General features: G+C 59.0%; 1 protein-coding gene across 1 annotated transcript; it reads left to right on the top strand.

The window, feature by feature from the left end:
• The first annotated feature begins 6,641 nt into the window (after nucleotides 1-6,641).
• Nucleotides 6,642-20,439, top strand: Mdfi (MyoD family inhibitor). The gene is made up of 5 exons (XM_048347788.1): nucleotides 6,642-6,690; nucleotides 7,279-7,365; nucleotides 15,620-15,784; nucleotides 18,570-18,794; nucleotides 20,183-20,439. Exons 2-5 carry the CDS (start codon nucleotides 7,290-7,292, stop codon nucleotides 20,437-20,439), a joined length of 723 nt encoding a protein of 240 aa, XP_048203745.1. The 5' UTR covers nucleotides 6,642-6,690; nucleotides 7,279-7,289.
• The last annotated feature ends 2,696 nt before the right edge of the window (nucleotides 20,440-23,135 follow it).

The following is a 23,135-nucleotide window of genomic DNA, read 5'->3' as shown; positions in this document are numbered from 1 at the left end:
ACTAAGTCTGCCAGGGCTCTGAGCTGTGCTTTAAAGCTACACTGGACTCCTTCCTCACCACCAAGGTGTCTGCCTCCACCAGCCCGTGGGGCCTTCCGCACCGTCGGGGCATTTTCTGTTGTCACGTCATGGGTAGAGACAGGTGATGGCGTAAACATTCCAGTGTCCGCAGGACGGGACTGACCCCCCCCCGCGGCCCCCCCAACTGTCCTGCCCTGACACGCCACTGGTACAAAGGCTGAGAAAGCCTAAGACTTGACTTTTCTAGAACTTTCTCCCATTCTTCTCATAAACACAAGATCCCAGGCATGCAACCACATGTGTGAGGGTTTGGTTGGGGAAATCTGGTCACCATAAGTGTAGCAGGGACTGCGGTGGAGTGCTCCACCCGGGGAGCCAAGGCCTTGGCCATCCTCCCGGCCCCGCGAGTCTCCAGATGCCCTGACCTCCAGCCTGGTTCTCCTGGCAGACCTAGGCGATGCCCTATTTCCTAGGGCAGCAGGAAGCCGCCAGCCCCAAAGAGGTCGCGGCTGACTCAGCCCTGGTTGGCCTCAGCTCCCATCTGGAAACATGAAAGAGCTGTCCTTGTCACGGCGGGGAGGCGTGGCGGGGAACGGGCAGCTCCCTGCTTGAGGCTGGCCAGCCAGACAAGTCATGGCTGGGTTTGTCCAGGCAAGTCCCGGCTCTCTGGACCTGGGTTTCCTCCATGGGCGAAAGACAGAGATCATTCACCCCATTTGAGAGAGAATCGGGTTGTCAAGGACAACATAGCCATAAGCACTGACTCAGCACCAGGCTTGGGTACAGAAAGTGGAATGTGCCACACAGCACCCTGGCCTGGTGGAGAGACAGAAACACACTAGAAAACCATGCGTCTAAGCCGAGCGCCGGTGGCTCACACCTGTCATCCTAGCTACTCAGGAGGCTGAGATCTGACCATCAAGGTTCAAAGCCAGCCTGTGCTGGAAGGTCCCTGAGACTCTCATCTCCAGCGAACCACCAGAGAACTGGAAGTGGCTCTGCGGCTCAAAGTGGAAGAGCGCTAGGCTTGAGCAAGAGAGCTCAGGGACAGAGCCTAGGCCCCGAGTTCAAGCCCCACATGAAATAAAGAAAAGAAAATAAATACCTTCTCCCAGAACTAGAATGGTTTTCCATTTTCCCCACTGAACACTGATTGAGACCAGTGACAATGAATGATAAACAAGGAAACTTTTTGCTTATTATTATAGCAAAGATGAAAGTGGAAATGAGGCCCCAAGCCCAAAAGCCTGGCAGCTTTCCCTGGGAGAATCTGACATTGTCTCGGTCCCAACGGCTCCACTGCTTCAGGACAGATTTTCCCACCCACCCAGAGCCATGGGCATCTTCAGAGACCCCCATCTCTCCCCTGACTCCATCACTTTCCCCAGACTCCCATCCCCCAAACCCACTGTATTCTCTCCGCTCTAAGAGAGTGCTTGCCAAGTATGTTCTTGTCCTCTGATTCTACTTGTTCTCTACCCTTTCTATTTATTTTATTTTGCTTATTCTTGTCCATCCTGTCTGTTCTCAAGGGCTGCTAGGCCAGGAGCAGGACCACAGAGGGGCCTCCTTTCCGCCAGCGTCTCTCCCTAGAGCCAAATAGCATGTCCCTGCCTGGAGGGCCACCTTCCAGCAGCTCCGCAGATGGAGATCTAGAATCGCCTGTGGGGCTCTCAGGAGTCCCCAATCTCCCAATCTCAGACTGGAAATGTGTTTACTCAAGGGGCAAGATTTTGGAGAAGGCACCCACAGCTTTTGGTAAATGGCCAAAGAAAATAGGGGACACCGAAAAATGGATGGCCAGGAAGTTGGGCAAGGCTGCCCTTTAGGCAGAATGTTGCGTTATGATCTCCACAGTGGGGTTGGAGAAGAACTCTCTGTTAGAGTCACTTCTTCTGCCTATAGCTGCGCTCCTTTTGTGCCTACTTTTTGTCTGACTTAGTCGCTTTTCTACTCTAGTACACATTTATTGTACACGTTATTATTAGCACAATGGCACGTATAGATAGTTTATAAGTAAATCTTATTGATGATGCACATTAGTATTGATATTCAACGCGCGCGCGGTGTGTGTGTGTGTGTGTGTGTGTGTGTGTGTGTGTGTGTCAGTACTGGAGCTTGAACTCAAGGCCTGGGTACTGTCCTTTAGCTTCTTTACTCAAGGGTGGTGCTCTGCCACTTGAGCCAAAACTCTGCTTCCAGTTTTTTCGGTGGTTAATTGGAGATAAGAGTCTCATAGACATTTGGGCCAAGGCCACCTGTAAACCAGGATCTTCAGGGCTCTGACTCCTGAGTATCTAGGATTACAGGTGTGCCTTCACCAGCCCCTGGCCTGATATTCAATTTTTATTTTGTTTATTTGTTTTTTTTGTGTGTTTTTTTTTGGCCAGTCCTGGGCTTGGACTCTGGGCCTGAGCACTGTCCCTGGCTTCTTTTTGCTCAAGGCTAGCACTCTGCCACTTGAGCCACAGCACCACTTCTGGCCGTTTTCTGTATATGTGGTGCTAGGGAATCGAACCCAGGGCCTCATGTATATGAGGCAGGCACTCTTGCCACTAGGCCATATCCCCAGCCCTATTTGTTTTGTTTTTTGTTGCCAGTCCTGGGGTGTGGACTCAGGGCCTGAGCACTGTCCCTGGCTTCTTTTTGCTCAAGGCTAGTACTCTGCCACTTGAGCCACAGCACCACTTCTGGCCTTTTTTCTATATATGTGGTGCTGGGGAATCGAACCCAGGGCTTCATGTATACGAGGCAAGCACTCTTGCCACTAGGCCATATTCCCAGCCCCTGATATTCAATTTTTAAAAACTGATCTAGGCAGTCTGTCAAAATAGTTTGGAGGAAGATACCTGTATACCAACATTCACTACAGCCTCATTCACAAGAGCCCCAAAGGTGGACATAACCCGTGTCCATCAGCAGAGGAATGGGTAAACAAAGCATGTCATATCTACTCAATGAATGTTAGTCAACCCTAAAGGGAAAGGCATCGGACACCTGCTACCACATGAGCAAATGTTAAAAACTGAGAAACACAGGTATTTCAGTTCACAGATGGGAAATGTCTAGAATACGCCACTCATAGACACAAAAAGTATACTAGAGGCTGGAAGGAGAGGTGGATGGAGAATGTCATAGGTTGAATTATGTCAATCTCATCCCCCCATATACATATATATAATACATATACATACATACATATGTGTGTATGTGTATATACTTGTGTGTGTGTGTGTGTGCTCAAGCCCTAACTCCCAGTACTTCAGAATGTGACCTAATTTGGAAATAGAGTTTTCGCAGATCTGACCAGGCTAACATGAGATCCTTTAAGCTGAGCCCCAGATCTAGTGACTGGTGTGCCTTTATAAGAAGAGGCAATGTGAACACTGACTAGGCTCTGCCTAGAGGGGAGATAATGTGAAGACACAGAAGATGGGCCTGTGGCTGAAGAGACATGGCCACAAGCCAAGGACTGCTGGCAAACGTGAGAAGGTCCTGAAGCAAAGAGGGATTCTGGCCCAGAGCAGCTCTGGTCTGTCCCAGAACACTGTTCCATGGAGCTCCCAAACTCCAAGGCAACAAACGGCCTGTGCTTCTCTTCCTCACAGTCCTTGGTACTTCACCTTGGCAGTCCTGAGAGGATCAGGTGGGTAGCCATTGCTTCGTAGCACAAAATTTCTGTTGAGGAAAAGGTCTGGAACACAGTTGTGTTAGTTGACAACATTGAGAGTAGAATAATCTCCACTAGGGTGGACTCTTAGAAATTATTATTATTGCTGGGCGTTGGTGGCTTGTGCCTGTCATCCTAGCTACTCAGGAAGCTGAGATCTGAGGATCACAGTTTGAAGCCAGCTTGGGCAGAAAAGTCTGTAAAACTCTTATCTCCAACGAGCTAGCAAAAGGCCAGAAGTACACGTGTGGCTGGAGTGGTAGAGCACCAACCTTGAGTGGAAAAAGCCACACAAGGAGAAGCTCTGAATTCAAGCCCTAGTACTGTCGCACGCATACGTGTGTGCGTACACACACACATACACACACACACCATATGCTTTCTAAATGGGCCAGAAACCCAGACCACCATGTCACCAGGAAAGACACGTAGATGGCTGATGAGGATATGCAGAGATGTTCAACCTCATACATCATTATGAAAATAGAAATTAAAACAATGAGCCATAACTATTAGAAGAGTGGAAAATCCCGAACACCCACCCTAGGCATGTTGGCAAGGATTTGACTCGGTGGGTCACTCCCCGGTAGGTGAGGAAGCCGGATGGGGCGGGACATGGTTTGGTGCTACCTTATAAAACCAAAAATACTCTTACCGATGACCTAGCTATCATGCCCACTGGTATTTACCCAAGTGTCTGGAAACTTCTGTCCACACAAAATCCTGTACAACAATGTGGATAGCAGCCTCATTCATAATCGCCAAAATCTGGAAGCAACCAAGATGTCCTTCGGGAATGAAGGAGGACTGTGGTGCATTCAGACAGTGGAGTGAAGACATGGAAGGACATGGAAGAACTTGAAATACTCACGGGTAAGTGAGAGAAGCCAGCCTGGAAAAGGGTGTCAACTATATGGTATTCTGGGTGTGGAGGTGGGGGGGGGAACTATGGAGACATTAAAAGGCCAGTGGGTGTCAGAGGTCAGGGGTCAGAGGGAGGGAGGGATGAATAGGTGGAGTAAAGCAATGAAACTCTTCTGTAGGATGCTATAAAGGCGTGCATACTTAGCCCTGGTCAGAGTCGGCAGAACTCCAGACTGAATGGGGAGCTGGGCCCCAGTGCTTGGTACTCATTACCCTAGTTCCTCAGGAAGCCCACAGCTGCAGAGCAAAGCTTAAAACAAGCCTGGGCGAACAAAGTCAAGAGACCCCTAGCTCTAGCCAGCAAAAAGCCAGAAGTGGGGTGTGGCTCAAGTGGTAGAGAACTAGCTTTGGGGGGGGGGAGAAAGAAAAAGCTCAAGGACAGTGCCCAGGGCCTGAGTTCAAGTCCCAGGACTGCACACACACACACACACACACACACACGGGCTTCTATCTCCACCGTTGAGCTTGCCGAACCTTACAAACCCAGCATAGCTGTGTAGCCAGCCTGCAAGATTGAACCGAGCAGACTTTCATTTGGGGTCCGATTGGGGTGGGGGGGCTTCTCCCCGGTTGAACTGAGCCCGAGGAACTCGCGGCCCGCGGTGGTGGCCGCGGGGACCGGGAAGGACCGGCGGGCTGCCCGGGAGGGGGCGAGGCCCAGCCCACAGGCCCAGGTAAGCCAGGTCAGCCGGGAAGAATGCAGGAGCCGCCAAGCCCCGGTGCGGGCGCGTCCCGGTGACTCAGCCCGTGCCAGGAAGGGGAGTGCACCCCAGCTCTCCGTGGGGGCCCCCAGACAGCAGCCTCATCCTGGCCGCCTCCGGGGCACCCGGCCCAGCCCCCCCCCCCCGCCCCAGCAGCCAGGCCCCCGGGGCGGGACCCTCTCTGTGTCCCGCTCGCCAGGCCGCTCCCGGGGGAGTCAGAGCCACCCAGCCCCCGCGCGGGACGCAGCCGCGAGATGCCCGGGGCCCACGCGGGTCCCGCCCCCGACGGCGCCTAGAGGACGTGCGGGCGCGGTGAGTGGCGAGCCGAGGGCGGGACGGGCGGGACCCTCGCAGACCCCCGGCTCCTTCCCAGCCGGGCGAGGGCGGGGGGGGGGGGGGCGTCCCCGCAATTGGCTCTCCCGGGCCCTGGAGACCCGGCGCGGGGCTGCCTTGGAGCGGGGGGCGGGGGGGGGAGGGGGGCCGCGCGCCTCGCCCCTCCCCGGGCCCGCCCACCCCAGCGGGCTGGCCCTCCCGGGGTCCCCGCACCCCTCCGACGGCCTCCGCGGACGCTCGGACTCCCGACGCGCCGCGCCCGCCCGCCCCTTCCGCAGGCCCCGCGTCCCGCGGGGGGCTCGGGGTTCCAGGCGGCAGCCCGGCGGGGGTCCTGGCAGACGTCCCCACGTCCAGCCGGTGGGTGGCCGGGGGCGCGGGGCGCGGGGGGGGGGGATGGACGCCCGGGGCTGCGAGGAAGCCGGGGAGGCGCTGGTCAGACTCGCGGGGGGACCGAGTCTCGCGGGCGGGGCTCCAGATCGCCGAGCCCCGACCCCAGCACCCACCGCGCGCCCCCCGGGGGAGGCCGAGAGGAGGGGCGAAGGGCGCCCCAGGACCTGGGTCGCTCCCCAATTCGGGACAGCGAGGCGTGGGGGGGGGGAAGGGAAGGGGTGTGGTTGTTCAGCCAGCTGGTCCGAGGTAGTTGTTCTCTCTCTCTCCCTCCCTCCCTCCCTCCCTCCTTCCCTCCCCCCCCCCTCCTGCTTTTCTACAAACTTTGTACAAACTTTAGGACGGAATTCCGCACACAGCCCCTCGTGCAGCCCGCGGCGCTCTGGGGCTCGGGAGGCGGAGATTTGGGGGAGACCGGGGCCCCCAGCTCCGCGCGCAAGGAGGAAACGCGCCGAGCCGGCTTCCTGTGGGGGCTCCGGCGTCGGACGCCCCGAGGACAGACGTGTCCGGCCCCGGCAGCCCGGAGCCCCCGCGCGGGGGAGGGGACATGGGGGGCGGGGACGGGGTGGGCCAGGGCGGAGGGGAGGGGAGAAGCCGGCCGGGGAGGAGCGAGGGGCTGGAGCGGGAGAAGGAAGAAGAAGGAAGGGGCGACCGGTGGGTGCAAGCTGGCGCGGGGATGGAAGGAACGAGCGAGTGAGAGGGGAGGGGAGGGGCGCACGGAGTGGGGGGGGGGCACCCCGCGTGGTGTTGGCGGCCGGGGGCGCATGGCGAGGCCCCCCACGGTGATCGCGGCCCGGGGTGCACGGGAGAGGGGACCCCGCGCATTGATCGCGGCCGGGGCGCATGGCAAGGCCCACCCCCACGGTGATCGCGCCAGGGCGCATGGCGAGGGAGCCCCCCACGGTGATCGAGACCGGGGTGCACGGGAGGGGGGACCCCGCGCGGTGTTCGCAGCCCGGGCGCATGGCGAGGGCCACCCCCACGGATATCGGGGCCGGGATGCATGAAGAGGGGACCCCGCTCAGTGATCATGGCCGGAGCTCACGGCGAGGGGGCCCCCCACGGTGATCGCGGCCGGGGAGCCCGGGGCCCCCGGCTGGGCCGGGACAGTGCGCGGCTCTCCCGAGCGAGCTAGCGAGCGGTGTGCGGAGCGGCCGCGCTGGAGCACCCCCTCCCTGTCCCCCACTCCCCTACAGACCCGGGAGAGGTGGGGCCCCTCTGGCTGAGCCCTGTTTCCCATAGGTCCCGGGCCGATGTTCCAGGTGAGCAGTCCGCCCCCCTCTCTCTGCGACGCGCCCCATGGAGCCCCCAGCGCCGCTCCGGACCCAGGTAGGATGGGAATGGACACTGGAAGGGGGCGTCGAAGAGGAGCTGTGAGTGCTCCCCTCCCTCCCTCAGACGCCAGAGCTGGAGAGTTGGGGGGGGGGGGCGTGGGGGGAACGGCGCGCCAGGGTCTGGGGACTCGTCCAAGGAGAGTGGAGGGCCGGGGTGAGGAGGCCGAAACAGAGGCAGAGGCCGAGCCAAGTTGGCTGCAGCTTCCCCACCAGACACCACAAGCTCACACACACTGCAGTGTCTGTCCCGGCTTCTGCCCGGTGTGTAAATATTTATGGGGGCCTGAGGCAGGGCGAGGGGGGTCTGAGTCTCCTCCTCATCCCCCGCCCCCCCAGCCAGAGTCTAGCACTTCCCAAAACGCTTTACAGCTACAGGACCCAGCCCTTCCCCACCTCCTCCACATGTTCTCCTGTGGTGGTCTCACTTGTAGCATGCACACGTGTGCACGCGCACACACACACTACTGAGTGTCCATAACCTACTAAAAGCCCCCCCCCTTTCTAACCTACCCTGATTCGCTTAGTAGCCGCTGATTCTCTTAGTAGCCGCTGATTCTCTTAGTAGCCGGGAAATGTCCGCCACTTGAGGGGCCCAGAGCCAGCTGTGGCCCCCACACCCCCCTTCCCTCAGTGAACAGAACCTCAGGGGAGCTTCCTGAGGTCATCAGGGTCCCAGCTAAGTCAGGCGCATGAGGAACTTGTTCAAGGGTGGGGTAAGCCCCAGTCTCCTGACTGTAACCCCTTGTGTAGCTTGGTCTGGTGCTGTCTCCCCCCCACCCCCACCCAGCCTGCCTCTTCCCCTGCCTCCCCTCTGAATGAACAGGGAAAACCTCTTCTCCTCTCGCCTTCCCTTCCAGGCCTCAACCTCCCCCGGCCCCACCGTGGGCTTGTCTGTTAGAGGGTCTCAGGGACCTGTCCGCCTGGTGTGGGGGGCTGGAGGTCTCTGAACCCACAGTGGAGACAGAGTGAGCGGGCTGGGTAGTCTTTGTGTCTGGGAAGCTTCTCTGTCTCTCTTGGACTCTCTCCCACTTTTCCAAGCTTTCTTCCTCCCTTTATCCTTTTTTTCTCAGCTCCCTCCACTACCTCCTTCCAAGATCCCCTCCCTGGCTTGATCTGCCCGCCCTGCGTCAGTGGAGGGGGCAACGTGTACTCCTGGGCAGGGCCGGGGGTCCAGAGGGAGCCCCTGGGAAAGCCAAGGCCAGGGGCTGTAACCTGAGCCCCTCCCCTCCCCGCGTCCCGGGAAGCCCCCTCCCCAGCCCCGCCTGGGCCAGACAATGCGGCTTTCATCACACCAGGCCCCGCGCTGCCTAGGGAGAAAGAGCCTGCTGCCCAGGAAGCTCAAACCGCAGAGACCCAGCCAAAGCCCCACAGACGCCTGAATCGGAGACCACAATCCCCACGCGCCATGTGTGCGCACAGCGCGGCCAGGCTGTAACACGGCCCTCCCTTCCTGGGGTGGGGTGGGGGCAAGGGGTGGGGGCTGCTGGCAAGACAGCCTGGGAGCAGGTTGCCCTCTCCCTTAGCTACCCAAGGTGCACTAGGGCACAAGGGGACTCAAGGAAGATGGTCAAGCCCCCCCACCCCCAAACCCTTGGTTCCCCCCCCCCCCCGCAGCCTCCTCCCCACCCATCCCCAAGAGTCCTAAGAGCCTGGCTCCCCAAATCCACAAGCAGATTTCTGCCCTGGCACAGGGACACCACATTCCTGCGCATGCATGGTTCTAAATTGAATTTCCTGGGGAATTGGAGCCTCTGGACCTAAAATAAAACAAAGCAGGCCCAGCCTAACCCGCCGCTCAGGTCCTCTGCAGTCTTCAGCTGGTTGGCTAGTGAGTGGCCCTTCGATTCACAGTCACAGCATCTGCACCAAAGGAGTCCAGCTGCCCCGCCTTCCTAAAGTCCCTCTGCTCATTTCTTTTTCTTTTTGCCAGTCCTGCGGCTTGAACTCAGGGCCTGAGCACTGTCCCTGGCTTCTTTTTGCTCAAGGCTAGCACTCTACCACTTGAGCCACAGCGCCACTTCTGGCTTTTTCTGTGTATGTGGTGCTGAGGAATCGAACACAGGGCTTCATGCATGCTAGGCAAGCGCTCAACCGCTAGGCCACATTCTGGTCCTGCCCCTCCGCTCTGGATCCTCAGTCCTCTGGCCCAGGCTTTCTCAGCTCTAGCGCCCAGTGCTCACCCCACACCAGGCATATTTGATGTTCATCTCCACAGGGGTTCCGAATGAATTTTTTTTTTGCCAGTCCTGGGCCTTGAACTCAGGGCCTGAGCACTGTCCCTGGCTTCTTTTTGCTCAAGGCTAGCACTCTGCCATTTGAGCCACAGCGCCACTTCTGGCCATTTTCTGTATATGTGGTGCTGGGGAATTGAACCCAGGGCTTCATGTATACGAGGCGAGCACTCTTGCCACTAGGCCATATTCCCAGCCCTCCAAATGAATTCTTACTATGGAGAGGGGGGCTCAGTCATCACAGGAGCTAAGTCCTTTGTGGGTGCAGGTGTGCTGGTACTGGGGCTTGAACTCAGGGCCTGGGCACTGTCCTTTAGCTTTTTCACTCAAAGGCTGGAGCTCTACCACTTGAACCACCACTTGACTTCCATCTTTTTTATTTGTTTATTTATTTATGGTGGTTAATTAGAGATGAACGGCTCATAGACTTTTCTTCCCTCGCTGGCTTCAAACCGCGATCCTCCACTCTCAGCCTCCTGCACAGCTAGGATCGCAGGATGAGTCACTGGTGCCCGGATCACTACCAAGTTCTTTTTTTTTTTTTGGCCAGTCCTGGGGCTTGAACTCAGGGCCTGAGCACTGTCCCTGGCTTCTTTTTGCTCAAGGCTAGCACTCTGCCACTTGAGCCACAGCGCCCCTTCTGGCCATTTTCTGTATATGTGGTGCTGGGGAATCGAACCTAGGGCCTCATGTATACGAGGCAAGCACTCTTGCCACTAGGCCATATCCCCAGCCCCACTACCAAGTTCTAACGTGCACGTGGACGCTGAGTTCCTGGCGGCTGAGCCACTCAAAGGAGGCGCAGATGGCACCCGGGTCTAGGAAGGTGAAAGAGACGGGCTTCTGGGGGGGGGGGGACAGGAAGGCAGGGAAGAGGGTCAAGATGAATAGAATAACTTCAGGAAGAGGGTCAGAAGGCATGGCAATGGCCCAGGAGTATGGACAGGCCAGCCTGCCTGGACCACACGGTGTCTGTCCATTGGACATGTCCATGGAGAATCGTGCTCACCAGAAGACATCCTTATCTTTGCTCTCTAGATAGGGTGACAGTCAAGGGGGCGGATGAGGGGGCCACTCAGACCCATTGTCCACCACAGAGGAGGCTGGGCTTGAAGGCCCAGGCCCTGGAATCCCAGAACCTGAGCACTGGCCAGGCTTGGGGTGAGCCTTTCCCACCTGGAGGAGAGGCGCCTGTTTCTTCCTGGCCCGGGACCACCCCTCAAGCTGGTGGAGAGCAGGCCGGGAGCCTCAGCGGTTCTGCCTTTTCCTGCTGGGCTCATAGACTTACCCATGACCCTTCCACTCCCTTCTGGGGCTGGCTGGCTGGCTTTCCAGAAGTCAGGGCGTGGACTAGAACCTTCTCCCATGGAGTCTTTATGCACGACCCATCCACGCAGAAGCCCCTTTTAGCTTTTGCTGGCCCCCTGTTACCTTCAGGGGACCCCCCCAGAGCTGCCCTGCACCAGGCTGGTGCTCTGTCCTGCTCACAGAAGGAAGAATGGGAGTGGGCTACTGGTGGCTCACACCTGTCATCCTAACTACTCAGAAGGCCGAAACCTAAAGATTGTGGTTCGAAGCCAGCCCTGGCAGACTAATCTGAGGGACTCTTACCTCCAGGTCACCAGCAAAGCACTTGGAAGTGGAGGTGAGGCACAAGGGGTAGAGCACCAGGATGGAGGGAGAAAGCTAACGGACAGTTCCCAGGCCCCGAGTTCACGCCCTCGTTCTGGCACAGAGGGGGTGGTTGGGGCCTTTGGCCTCTCTGTCCACGGCTGGCCTGGCTTTTGTGCCCCCAGGAGGCTCTGTTTCTGCATCGGTGTCTCTTTTCCAGCCTTCCTGCTGCTCCTCCCTTCCCGCTCTACCACCTGGACTGGCTCGGGCCCCACTGCGGTCCCCTTTCCTGCCCTCGGCGTCCCGGGGCGACGCTGCTGCCCCTCAGAGTCCGCGTCAGGACTCCCCGGCTCAGCTTCCTTCCCTTCCAGCCCTCGGCATCACCCCCAGAAGGGCAGGTGTGCCGCAGCCCTGGCCTCCCGGGCCTTGGGGCCTTGGGGCGGGTGCGCTGTAGTTTTCCGTCTCCTCCGGGTTCAGCGGCGTGGGTGACCCGGGAGAGGAGGGTGAGGCGGGGTGAGGAGGATGGAGATGAGGACTTCGGGGGCCCAAAGCCTTCCTTCTCACCTTCCTTCCTCCAACCCTGGGCACCAAGGGAGCAGAGTCCTGGCTCTGTCTCTACAGCCCGGGGTACCCCACTGACCTGGGGTGGGGGACATGTCAGGGGACGCTTGGCGGGTGCCCATCAGGCCTGGGCCTTTCCATTCCACCCAATGGCGCCTGCTCTCCCCGTACCCCAGGGTCTTGGTTCTGGCTACTCGGGCCCAAATTCCTTTTGGGGGCTAGAGGCATGGCTCAGCAGTAGAGCGCCTGCCTAGCAAGCTTGAGGCCCTGGATTCAAACCCCAGGACCACCCAAAAGAGAGTCCCCTTCTTTCTTTACTGATTATTATCTGACTCAGGGAGGGGCTGCCTTCCCCTAGGCTGGGCTAGGTGCTGGGCTTTTGTACTTCCTCAGTTTCTCTCCCCTCACCCCCCCCCCACCGTGTGTGTGTGTGTGTGTGTGTGTGTGTGTGTGTGTGTGTAATTAATTGGAGATAACAGTCTCATAGACTTTTGTGGCTTCCAACCACAATCCTCAGCCTTTTTTCTTTCTTTTTGCCAGTCCTGGGGTTTGAACTCAGGGCCTGAGCACTGTCCTTGGCTTCCTTTTGCTCAAGGCTAGCACTCTACCACTGGAGCCACAGCGCCACTTCTGGCTTTTTCTATACATGTGGTGCTGAAGAATCGAACCCAGGGCTTCATGTATGCGCGGCGAGCACTCTACCGCAAGGCTGTATTCCCAGCCCTTCCTCAGCCTTCCGAGTAGCTGGAGTTACAGGTGTGAGCCACCAGCACCCGCCTGGCTATTTCAGGGTTTGTTTTTTTAATTTTTTTCTGTCAGTTGTGGGGCTTGAACTCGGGGCCTGGGCTCCGTCCCTGAGCTTTTCTTGCTCAAGGCTCGTCTCTACCACTTTGAGCCACAGCGCCATTTCTGTACTTCTTCAGTTTCAGCAGGTGCCCCTAACTGTAATGCTTTGGGTTTTATTTGTGTATTTTTTTTATTTTTCTGGAATAATTTTTTTCTTTTTTTAATAATTTATTTATTAATTAAACAAAGATTTTTGACAAGGTGTTGTGCACAAGGGGTACAGTTACATAATAGGGCAGTGTGTACATTTCTTGTGATATCTTACACCCTGTTTTTCTTTCCCTTCCCTAGGTCAGGTAGACATATATACAATACACAGTGTACCAAAATCATATACAGTAGCCACGTGGCCTACACCAAAGAAAATTCGCCTAGGGCTTTAAATGTAATGTGGACATTAGACAATATGTCAACAATAGTCTTATATGAACGTACATATATAGCTTTTGAGCTATTGTGATCCACTGAGCTGTCTATTTTTGACCTTTATATGTTGAGTAGTTGTTTGGTTTTAGTTACATAATGTAGGGTCGCTGACCCAAACCTGTGGGAAATACCATTTGACAAGAAGTTTTTGGTTTCCCAGACCTGGTCTCTACTGTCTCCCCGTCACCCCATCTTAACAGTCATATATCAGGGAGATCATGCCCCTTTGTTTTCTGTGTTCTAGGCTTGTCTCGCTCAACATTATTTGTTCAAGTTCTGACCATTTCCCTGCGAATAACAATATTTCACCATTCCTAATCGCTATGTAGTATTCCATTGTGTATAGGTACCACATTTTTTGGATCCATTCATCTGTGGAGGGGCATTTGGGTTGTTTCCATATTTTGGCTATTGTGAATTGTGCAGCGATAAACATGGAAGTGCAGATGTCTTTTTGATATCTTGGGACCTGTTGTTCAGGATAGATGCCTAGGAGTGGTATGGCTGGGTCATAGGGTAGGTCTATGCTGAGCTTTTTGAAAACCTCCATACTGTTCTCCAAAGTTGTTGTACTAATTTGCACTCCCACCAACAATGGAGAAGGGTTCCTCTTTCCCCGCATCCCCTCCAGCATTTGTTGTTGCCTGAGTTCAGAGTCTAGGCCATTCTAACTGGGGTGAGGTGGTATCTCAGGGTTGTTTTTATTTGCATTTCCTTTACTACCAGGGATGTTGAGCATTTCCTCATGTGTTTCTTTGCCATTTTTATATCTTCTCTTGTGAAGTCTCTCTTTAGCTCCTTTGTCCATTTCCTAATTGATTTACTGTTATTTGTGTATTTTGAGCCAGGTTCTTGCTATGTAGCCCAGGCTGCCTTTGAACTTGGCATCAGCCTCCTGAGTACTGGGATTCCAGGCAGACATGTTACACACACACACACACACACACACACACACACACACACACACACCCCTGGCAGCCTGCTGTCCCCTCAGTGGGTGTGACAGCCACACCCGGCCCCGCCTGACAGAGAGCCTGGCTTGTCTTTCTTGTTCCCATCCACCCTGGGCTCGTATAGATTAACAGGAGTTAATAAGTATTAAAACAAGTAGTGCGGGTCGGGAGGCCGGGCTCGCCCGCTCCTTGCTCGGGGCTTCCACTACACAGGAGAACCGCACGCCAGGTCCCTTCCACTACTCCACAGGAGAACCGCACGCCAGGTCCCTTCCACTACTCCACAGGAGAACCGCACGCCAGGTCCCTTCCACTACTCCACAGGAGAACCGCACGCCAGGTCAGAGCCGAGGGCCTGGAGCTGGACGGACCTTTGCTCGCTGGAAGCTCCACCAGCCCGAGCTCCAGCCCAGGCCACCAGCTCTGCTTGCCTCTCCCCCACATGCCAAGCCTGGGGCCGGCCCGGAGCCATCACCACCAGGGGGCCCTCAGGGCAGAGGGGGACCCCGAGTCCCACTGGGAAGGGCCCCTCCGCCCTGCCCAGCTCCGGTCTCCAGGCAGGGCCTGTGGTGTGCCTTGGGGGAGCCCAAGCTCGCTCACCCAGCGCGCTGGAGCACCCTCTCACCCGCGGGGGCCTCCTAGCCACGATGGAGCTGCCACACAACCCTCCTTAAGGTCTCACCCGGGGCGGGGGGGGGGGGCGGGGGGGGACCGGATCAGCCCCTAAGGCCGGCAAGACCCTCCTTTGCCTCCCTGTCTCTGTGTGAGTGGGTCTGCCCCCTGTGGGAGGCTCCGTCCCCACCCCCATGACCTTTGCTCTCTCCGTCTCCCCAAGTCTGTATCTCCCAGCCCAGGGGGGAGGGCCGCGCAGCACAGCCCCTCCCCCAGTGGCACGGGGCCCTGATGACCCCAGCGACCCCGGCGTCACCCTCCGGCTCCCCAAGCCCTGTGACTGGGGCTGCTGTGGGCGCCCTGACCTCTCCCATCTGCCTCCTTCCTCCACCTTCCATCCTCCATCCTCTCTTCTCCCAAGACCGGGGGCCCTGGTGTCGCCGCGTGGGGACTTGTGGTTGGAAGGTGGCTCCATTTCTGCCATCCGCCCACCCTGCCTGAGCCCCTGTAATTACTCGTGGCTGCGGTTGTGCAGGCCCCGGGCCGGGCCGTCTCCTGCCGTCCTTCCCGGCCGCCCCTCCCGGCTCCTCACCGCCGGCCATCGTCCCCTCTCTGACCCAGTTTCTTCACCCCGCGGTGTCCCTCTCCCTCTCTCTGCCTCTCCATCGCTGATGTACAGGCTAGTGTGGCGTGTGCCGGGCCGCCACCGTCCTGCCTGTCGCCGGGTCGTGTCTCATCTCCCATCTGCCTCTCTCTCTCTCGGCCTGGCTCTGTCTCCATCACTGACCCGCTGTCTGCTCTCTGCTTCCCTGTTTCTGCCCCCCCTCCCCACTTTATGCTGCTGTCTGTGTCCCCTGCTCCTGACACCACCGTGTGTACTCACACGTGCACACACGCACGCACACACGCACCCCTTGGCTCGGGCCTGGGTCGAGGTTGTGCTTTGCGTTTGGGGGCTTGGTACCAGGACCGGGAGGAGAGCTGCTGACGTCGTCTGCTTGGTCCCCAGTGCAGTCCGCGCCCCTCCTGCCCGGGCTGGAGGTAGTCACCGGATCGGAGGTGGAGGAGGAGGAGGAGGAGGAGGAGGCGACACCCCCCATGCCCCGAGGCCGTGGCCCCGGGGCTCCCCAGCCGCCGGACAGCACTGACCTCCTCCCCACGGAAGCTGTGACGAGTAAGTGGGGGGCCCCGGGGCTGGGCACGCAGGCATGGCCCCCGGGAAAGCAGCAGGCCGGACCGCCCGCTGGCCTGGCGCCCGAGGCGCACGCCCTTAATCTCGGTTCCTCTCCAGAGGCTGAGATCTGAGGATTACAGTTCAAAGCCAGACCGGGCAGGAAAGGCCCTGAGATTGCAATCCCCAAGGAGCCGTGAAAAAGCCAGAAGGGGAGCTGTGGCTCACGCGGCAGAGCTTCCGCCTTGGGTGGAAAAGCTCAGAGGCAATGGAAGGCCCTGAGTTCAAGCTCTAGGACCAGCGCACGCATGCGCACACACACGCACTGCAGCAAATACCTAATGGTTGCCCCATTTTGCCCAGAGCCTTGGGCGGTGGGGGTTTGGACAGTGGGATTGTGCGATTATTGGGCCCTAGGGAGGGGAGGGGTGGGGGTGTGGCTTAGCGTGAGCTCATGGGGGAGGGGAGGGGCACCCTTACCTCCTATGGAAAGCTGGGTTGCTGGGTGGGGCAGGAGATGGAGCCAGGTGCAGCCCCAATCCTCAGCGCACCCACGGTGAGCCGGAAGGAGAGAAGCCGGCTGCCCCTCCCCCTGACTCCGGAGGAGAAAGAGGAAAACTTCCCATTCATTCCCAAGCCTATCTGGAGATCTCCAGAGCCGTCCTGGGAGGGGAGACTTCTAGGGCCCGTTTTGTTGGTTGTTTTTTACTGTTTGTTTGTTGTGGTACTGGGGTTTTGCCTGTGGGCCTTGCCTTGCGAGGCAGGCACCCCACCACTGGAGTCACACCCCACATCTGGAAGAGGACTTTACCTGCCGACTCCCTGGCCTGGAGTGAGTTCCCATGATCTCCTGTCAGCCTGTAGTAAGCGATAGGGTGGCTATTGCCAGGGCTACTGGACTGATGAGGAAACTGAGTCACGGAAGGGCTGGGCCGGAGCTGGGCACTGAGGTCTCCGGCTCAGGGCTCTTTGCTCATGTCTCCCTGCAAGTCCGCTTCTGCATCCTGCTAGCCCTGGCCTCCCCACCCCCCCACCCACCACACCCCCCGCAGGAGGTCAGCGCCCGGGCCGGGAGGAGGGGGACAGACACTCTTGTGTCTGTGGCCCTGCGTGTTTGCTCTGTGACTCAGCCACCCCACAGCCAAGGCCACCGGCCAGCCCCGTCTGCACCCCCAGGGCCCGCAGGCTCCCGCCGCTGGCCGAGGTGCCCATGTCCAGGCAGCAGGGCAAGGGCTCTGCCCAGTCGCCTCGGCGGGGCCAGGATGATTCAGGCCTGGCCATTCCCCTGGCCTTGCCCCTGTTTACAGGGTACAAGCCGCAGCCACACCTCCCCCCAAGCACGGAGCCCCCCGCAGAGCCGCGTCTCCACACCCCCATCCCTCCCCGCTGCAGCCCCTCCTGCCTCTGCTTCCTAGCTGTGAGGCCTTTGGCGAGTCTGACCCGCGTGGACCTCAGTTCTCTCATCGGAGCCCAGGACAGCTCAGCCAAGGCCCTCGGAGGAGGGAGGAGCTCACGCACGCGTCTCAGTGCTCCACCCGGCCCCAAACCACTTCCGGCGTGGGGGCTGCTGGGGGGGGGGGGAGGAGTCCCTGGGTGCCCAGCCTCCTCCCCTCCCCGGCCTCTCTGCCCTCTACCCCCAGCTGGTAGTGTCTACCTCTTGGTAGAGCTTGGGCAACTTACTGTCCCTTCCAGGACTCAGTTTCCCCCATCAGGAAAAGAGCAGTACTGAGCTGCTGGGTGCTGGTGGCTCATCATACCTGTAAATCCTAGCAACTCAGGAGGCTGAGACCTGAGACTCAAAGTTCAAAGCCAGCCCGGACAGGAAAGTCTGGGAGACTCATAGCTCCAATGAACCACCAGAAAACCAGAAGTGGGGCTGTAGGTCAACGTGGTGGAGCGCTGGCCTTGAGCGAAAGAGTTCAGGAACAGCGCCCAGGCCCCGAGTTCAAGCCCTAGGACAGACGAAACGAAAGCTAAGGGACAGAGCCCAGGCCCCGAGTTCAAGCCCCAGGCCCTGCCCAGCATCTTCCCCTGGGCCCTGCACCTTCCCCTCCTTCAGAACTGAAGCCCACCAGGCCAGCCGGGATGGAGTCGGGGAGCCCTGCCCTGGGTGTGAGGGGGTCCCCAAGGCTCTCAGAATGGGGATTCACACCAGCCCCCCACTGCCAAGAAGGGGTGGGAAGTGTGGGGGAGCCCCAAGTTCAGCTCCCTTATACCCCACTGGCACAGCACAGCGCAGCAGGGTGGAGGCTGAGCGCTCACTCACGGGGGGAGGGGGGGAGTGGGAGGGGTGAGAGCAAGAGAGGGAAGGGCTGCTGCGAGGAGCCCCTGAAAGCACAGCCCGGGGAGCCGCTCCAAACAGATGTTTCCAATAAATCACCCTGCACCGAGGGCAAAAACAGCTGCGGGCCTGGCCCAGGCCGAGGCGCAGGTTAACTGCTTCACTGCATCCCTCCCTGCCTGGCCTTTGCCAGCCCAGCCCCACCCTGCCCCCCCTCCCCCCCCCCCCCCCCCGGCTCCGGGAGCCCGGAAGGTGGGCCCTGTGCGCTCCATATTCCTTTACTGCTTGCTCTCTAGAGCAAGCACGGAACCTGGGTTCCAGGCCCGCTGCTCTTTGACTAGCCACTTCTGCCCTCAGAGCCTCAGTTTCCCCCATCGGCAGGAGGCAAGTCTGGCCAGGTGACTCGTGATGCGTCTAAGAAGGAAGCAGGCAGGGTTAAAGCTGAGCTGGGGGGACCTCACGCTCCCCAGCCCTCCCTCCCATCAGTTTTTCTTCTCGCTTCTCCAGGCCAGCCTCAGGGGAACCCCTTGGGCTGCACCCCATTACTGCCCAACGGCTCCAGCCACCCCTCGGAACTGAGCGGCGCGGGGCAGGTGGGCAATGGGGCACTGGGTGGTGCCAAGGCCCACCGGAAGCTGCAGACGCACCCCTCGCTGGCCAGCCAGAGCAGCAAGAGAAGCAAACACAGCACCAAGTCGGCTGCCTCCCAGATCCCCCTCCAGGCGCAGGAAGGTAAGCCAGCACCCCCATTCCCCAACCCCGAAGGCTGACCCTCAGCCAGCAGCAGCAGGGGGCTGGGCAGACAGGGCTGAGCCTCCCTCTCCCCCCGGCCCCCCAGCCCTAGTGTATCCCCATCACTGCCCTGAGCCAGCAGCCTGGGTTCCATGAAGCGCTCTGTGAAATTGAGACACAGCTGTGTTCTCAAGGAGACTTTAGCCCTCCCCCCCCCCCCACTTACTTGGGTTTGAACTCAGGGCCTAACACTTGCTAGGCAAGTGTTCTACTGAGCCATTCCACTGAGGGGGCCCATGCGTGTGCAGGTTATTTTTGTTTTGTTTTTGCTTTTTTGCCAGTCCTGGGGCTTGAACTCAGGGCCTGAGCACTGTCCCTGGCTTCTTTTTGCTCAAGGCTAGCACTCTACCTCTTGAGCCACCAGCGCCACTTCTGTCTTTTTCTATATATGTGGTGCTGAGGAATCGAACCCAGGGCTTCATGTATACGAGGCAAGCACTCTACCACTAGGCCACCTTCCCACATTCCTTGATCCACCTGTTTTAAGCTTCCCCTTGTAGCTGAGGTGACAGCCACGTTCCACCGATCCCCAGCTTCTCCCATTGACAATGGAGTCTTCTGAACTTTTCTTCCTGAGCTGGCCTGGAACTTGGATCCTCCTCAACCTCAGCCTCCCTCTTAGCTTAGAATGACTAGAATGAGCCACTGTGCCCAGCTATGAGTTGAAAGAGAGGGTCTTAAAGATTTTATTGTTTGCCGAGCGTTGGCTTCAAACTACAACCTCCCATTCTCAGCCTCCCAAAATAGCGAAGTCTGCGGGCATGAGCTACCAGCACCCAGCTCCATACTGTGGTTTTTTTCCTTGTTGTTTTGTTCTTGTTTGTTTGTTTTTGATGCTTGTCCTGGGACTTGAACTCCGGGCCTGGGCACTGTCCCTGAGCTTCTTTTGCTTAAGGATAGCATTCCACCACTTGAGCCACAGCGCCACTTCCAGCTTTTTTTTAGTATTTTATTGGAGGTTAAGAGTCTCGCTGACTTTCCTGCCTGGGCTGGCTTTGAACCGTGATCCTCCTGATCTCAGCCTCTTGAGTAGCTAGGATTCCAGATGTGAGCCACCGGTGCCCGGCGGGGTGTTTGTTAAATAAATAACTGAAGGCAGGTCAGGAGCAGAGACTCCCCGTGTAGACTGTCTGGGCTCCCAAGCTCACCGTGATGCGGTTCCCTTGCTCGCAGCCTCCCGGCATTGCCTGACCGCAAACGGCTTTGTGGAGCTGTGGGGGCTGAATGCCGCAGGGGTGGCCGGCAGCGCGCGTGGGGCTCCGGTGCGGGGGGGGGGGGGGGGTCCCTGAGCCCGGCTGTCTGTCCCCTGCCCTGCGGGTGCGGTGTAGATTGCTGCGTCCACTGCATCCTGTCCTGCCTGTTCTGTGAGTTCCTGACGCTCTGCCACCTGGTGCTGGACTGCGCCACCTGCGGCTCGTGCAGCTCGGAGGACTCGTGCCTCTGCTGCTGCTGCTGCGGCTCGGGCGAGTGCGCCGACTGCGACCTGCCCTGCGACCTGGACTGCGGCATCCTGGACGCCTGCTGCGAGTCGGCCGACTGCCTGGAGATCTGCATGGAGTGCTGCGGCCTCTGCTTCTCCTCCTGACGCCCGCCCGGCCGGCCTGCCCTCCTCGCTGGGCCCGCTGGGCTGCGGAACACTGTGAAAGCCGGGGCACGGGGCGCGCCCCTACCTCGCGTTCCCCGGCCCTCTCCCTGCTGCCCCAGCTTGGAGGACAGAAAATGTGAAAAAAAGACAACTATCCCTGGTCGGGCCACGCCCCCGCGGCCACGCCCCCTGATGGCCACGCCCCCGCGGGCCACGCCCCCCGCAGCAGCTTTCCTAGGCTCTAGTGGGGGGGCCTTGAGAAAGAGAGGACAGGCCTGGGGGGGGGACAGCATGGTGAAGACTGGAAGGGAGTGCGGGTGGGGGGGGGGATAGAGGGAGGGCTTGGTGTTCTGTTTTTTTAATGCTGTAAATAAAGATATTTGTCCATCTCTGCTTTCCTTGCGATTCAAAGCACACATGTGGGGCAAAGGCCACCTTGCCCCCCGGGGTGGCCCCCTCTTCTGCCTTCTGTACCCCCAGAAGGCTGCTCTGCCCTTGATCCTCCCCCCACCCCCTCTGCCCATCCAGGGGAAGGGGGAGCCCCGAGGGGGAAGGGGGAGCTTGGCATGGCTTGGATGAACAGCAGATGTGTTCCGGCTTTGATCCGTTCATCTCCTGCTGTCTGTCTTGGGCTTCTCCACACCCTTTCCCCAACTCAGTGGCAGGGGGAGGAGAGGGCACGCAGCCCAACCCCCACCTGGGGGACAGTGATGGTCTGGGGGTGGGGGGTCATGCTCCCAGTCTCCCCTTGCCCGGGGTCTGGGGGAGAAGGAAGCAGGGCGGGACTGGGGCAGAGGGGGCTCCGAGTCCAGTGCTCTTTGTGTGTCAAGAGAAAGGCCAGATTGACTGGAAGAGTATTTCACTAGAGAACGGGGACCGGCAGGATGCCCCCCACACCCTGGATAGTGGAGACACCATGAGGTCCGGAGGGAGGAGGTCGATGCCCCATGGTAGGGAACTTGGGGTACACGTCATTATCAGTGGGGCTGCTCCGAGACACAGCGGCCCCCAGTGAGTGGTTCAGTGGGGAAGGAAAGAGGAGGGCAGGAGGGAGGGAGGACCGGCTGGAAATCCAAGCCCTCTTCAGGCCCTGGGGGCCTCCATCAACCCGAGCCACGGGCCTCACACTGTCCTCCTGGTTTTCCGACATCTGGAACCACAGGACACTTTGGAAGCAGACAGGAAGGGGTCCCTGGGGTCCCACAGTCGAGTCTGGAACTCAGGTATCCGTGTGTGTTCATGTGTTTCTAGTTTTATTCAGTTGTCCACCCGGGGAGGCCTCCATGCAGATGCCCCCCACACACACCGGATTAAGTCCTCCACCCAGTTACCTGGGTAACGGGCATACCTGGAGGCAGTGACCCCCCCTTCCCAGAGGTCACATCTGGTGGAGACTTAACCCGGTGGGGGGCATCTGCACGGATGGGCCTCCAGGGTGGGCCTCACAATTACATGTCCAAAGTCCAAGAAGGTTCAAAGTGCAAATGATGCATATCGAAGCATTTCCACATTTCCTTTGTCAGTCGTGGGGCTTGAACTCTGGGCCCGGGCACTGTTCAGCTCAAGCATGGCGCCCTACCACTGAGCCACAGCGCCACTTCCGGTTTCCTGGTGGTTAATTGGAGATCAGAGTTTCATGGGCTTTTCCTGCCCAGGCTGGCTTTGAAGCGCGGTCCTCCGATCTCAGCCTCCTGAGGAGCTAGGATCGGCTCCCTGCCTTTCCTTTCTCTTCTCTCAGCTCGGATGCCCAGGAGATGCCCGGAGCTCCCTGCCGGCGGGGCGCAGAGCCGGTGGAGTCTCCGTGGCCCCTGAGCGTCAGCTCTGCTCGCATCCCCTCCTAGCGATGGGACCACAAGCCTGCAGGGACCTATCTTTTTGCCTGAGCAAGGTATCCCGGTAGAATATTCTGGAACGTGGCCTTGCTGGTCCCATGCGTGCGTGCATCTGTGACCGGGACAGGGCCGTCCACGTGAGAATCTGCCCCCGCGGCACGTGGAGCCTGGGAATGCCCACCTCTCCCTCTGCCCGGGCCCCTCCTCCTCCGCAGGCTGGGGGCTGAGGGTTCTGGACGGGGCCAGGAGGGCCAGAGGGAGGGGCGCGGGGGGGGGCGCGGCTCCAGGGGGGCAGGAAGCCCCTCGCGGCCTCCCTCTCCGTGGCTAGCTGGCCCTGGCAGGAAGAGGCGCCTGCAATCCAAACACGGACTTCCTGCCTTCCGCCTCGGGCTGTTTTCTTTAGGACAGTGGCTGAAACCTGAGACCCTGGACACTCAGTGGGGGCAGGGCGCGGGAGGAAGTGAGCCAGCCCCTCCGCAAGCACGCACACACACACGCACGCACACGCACGTGCACACGCACACGCGCACCTCCCATACATTCACGTACACGCACACTTCTTCATGCATTCTCTCCATACCAGTACTCACATTCCAATCACATGGCCACCAGCTGTGCACGCGCGCGTGCACACACACACACCCCCCACATGTGCACACGCACATCTAGACACTCACACACTGTACATTTCAGAGCCGGAGCTGGGCTGCAGCACCCAGTGCCCAGTCCCCCTTCCTCCCGTGCTGTCCCCTGCTCCACGCTCCTCTCGCCTAGGTGGCCCTTGGCCCTGCTGGGAATCTGGTGCCCGTTTTCTAGATGCCACCCACCATCCAGCCCAGACGGCCGTCGAAGGAAAGGCCAGGG

Source organism: Perognathus longimembris, chromosome 6 (assembly GCF_023159225.1).
Source record: "Perognathus longimembris pacificus isolate PPM17 chromosome 6, ASM2315922v1, whole genome shotgun sequence".
NCBI lineage: Eukaryota > Metazoa > Chordata > Mammalia > Rodentia > Heteromyidae > Perognathus > Perognathus longimembris.
This window is presented reverse-complemented; position numbering and strand designations above follow the sequence as displayed.

Coding starts and splice junctions, on each gene's coding strand:
- Mdfi (XM_048347788.1), top strand. CDS start 7,290: ATGTTCCAGGTGAGCAGTCCGCCCCCCTCTCTCTGCGACGCGCCCCAT. Junction 7,366..15,619: donor CAGCGCCGCTCCGGACCCAG/GTAGGATGGGAA, acceptor CTTGGTCCCCAG/TGCAGTCCGCGCCCCTCCTG. Junction 18,795..20,182: donor CCCCCTCCAGGCGCAGGAAG/GTAAGCCAGCAC, acceptor GGTGCGGTGTAG/ATTGCTGCGTCCACTGCATC.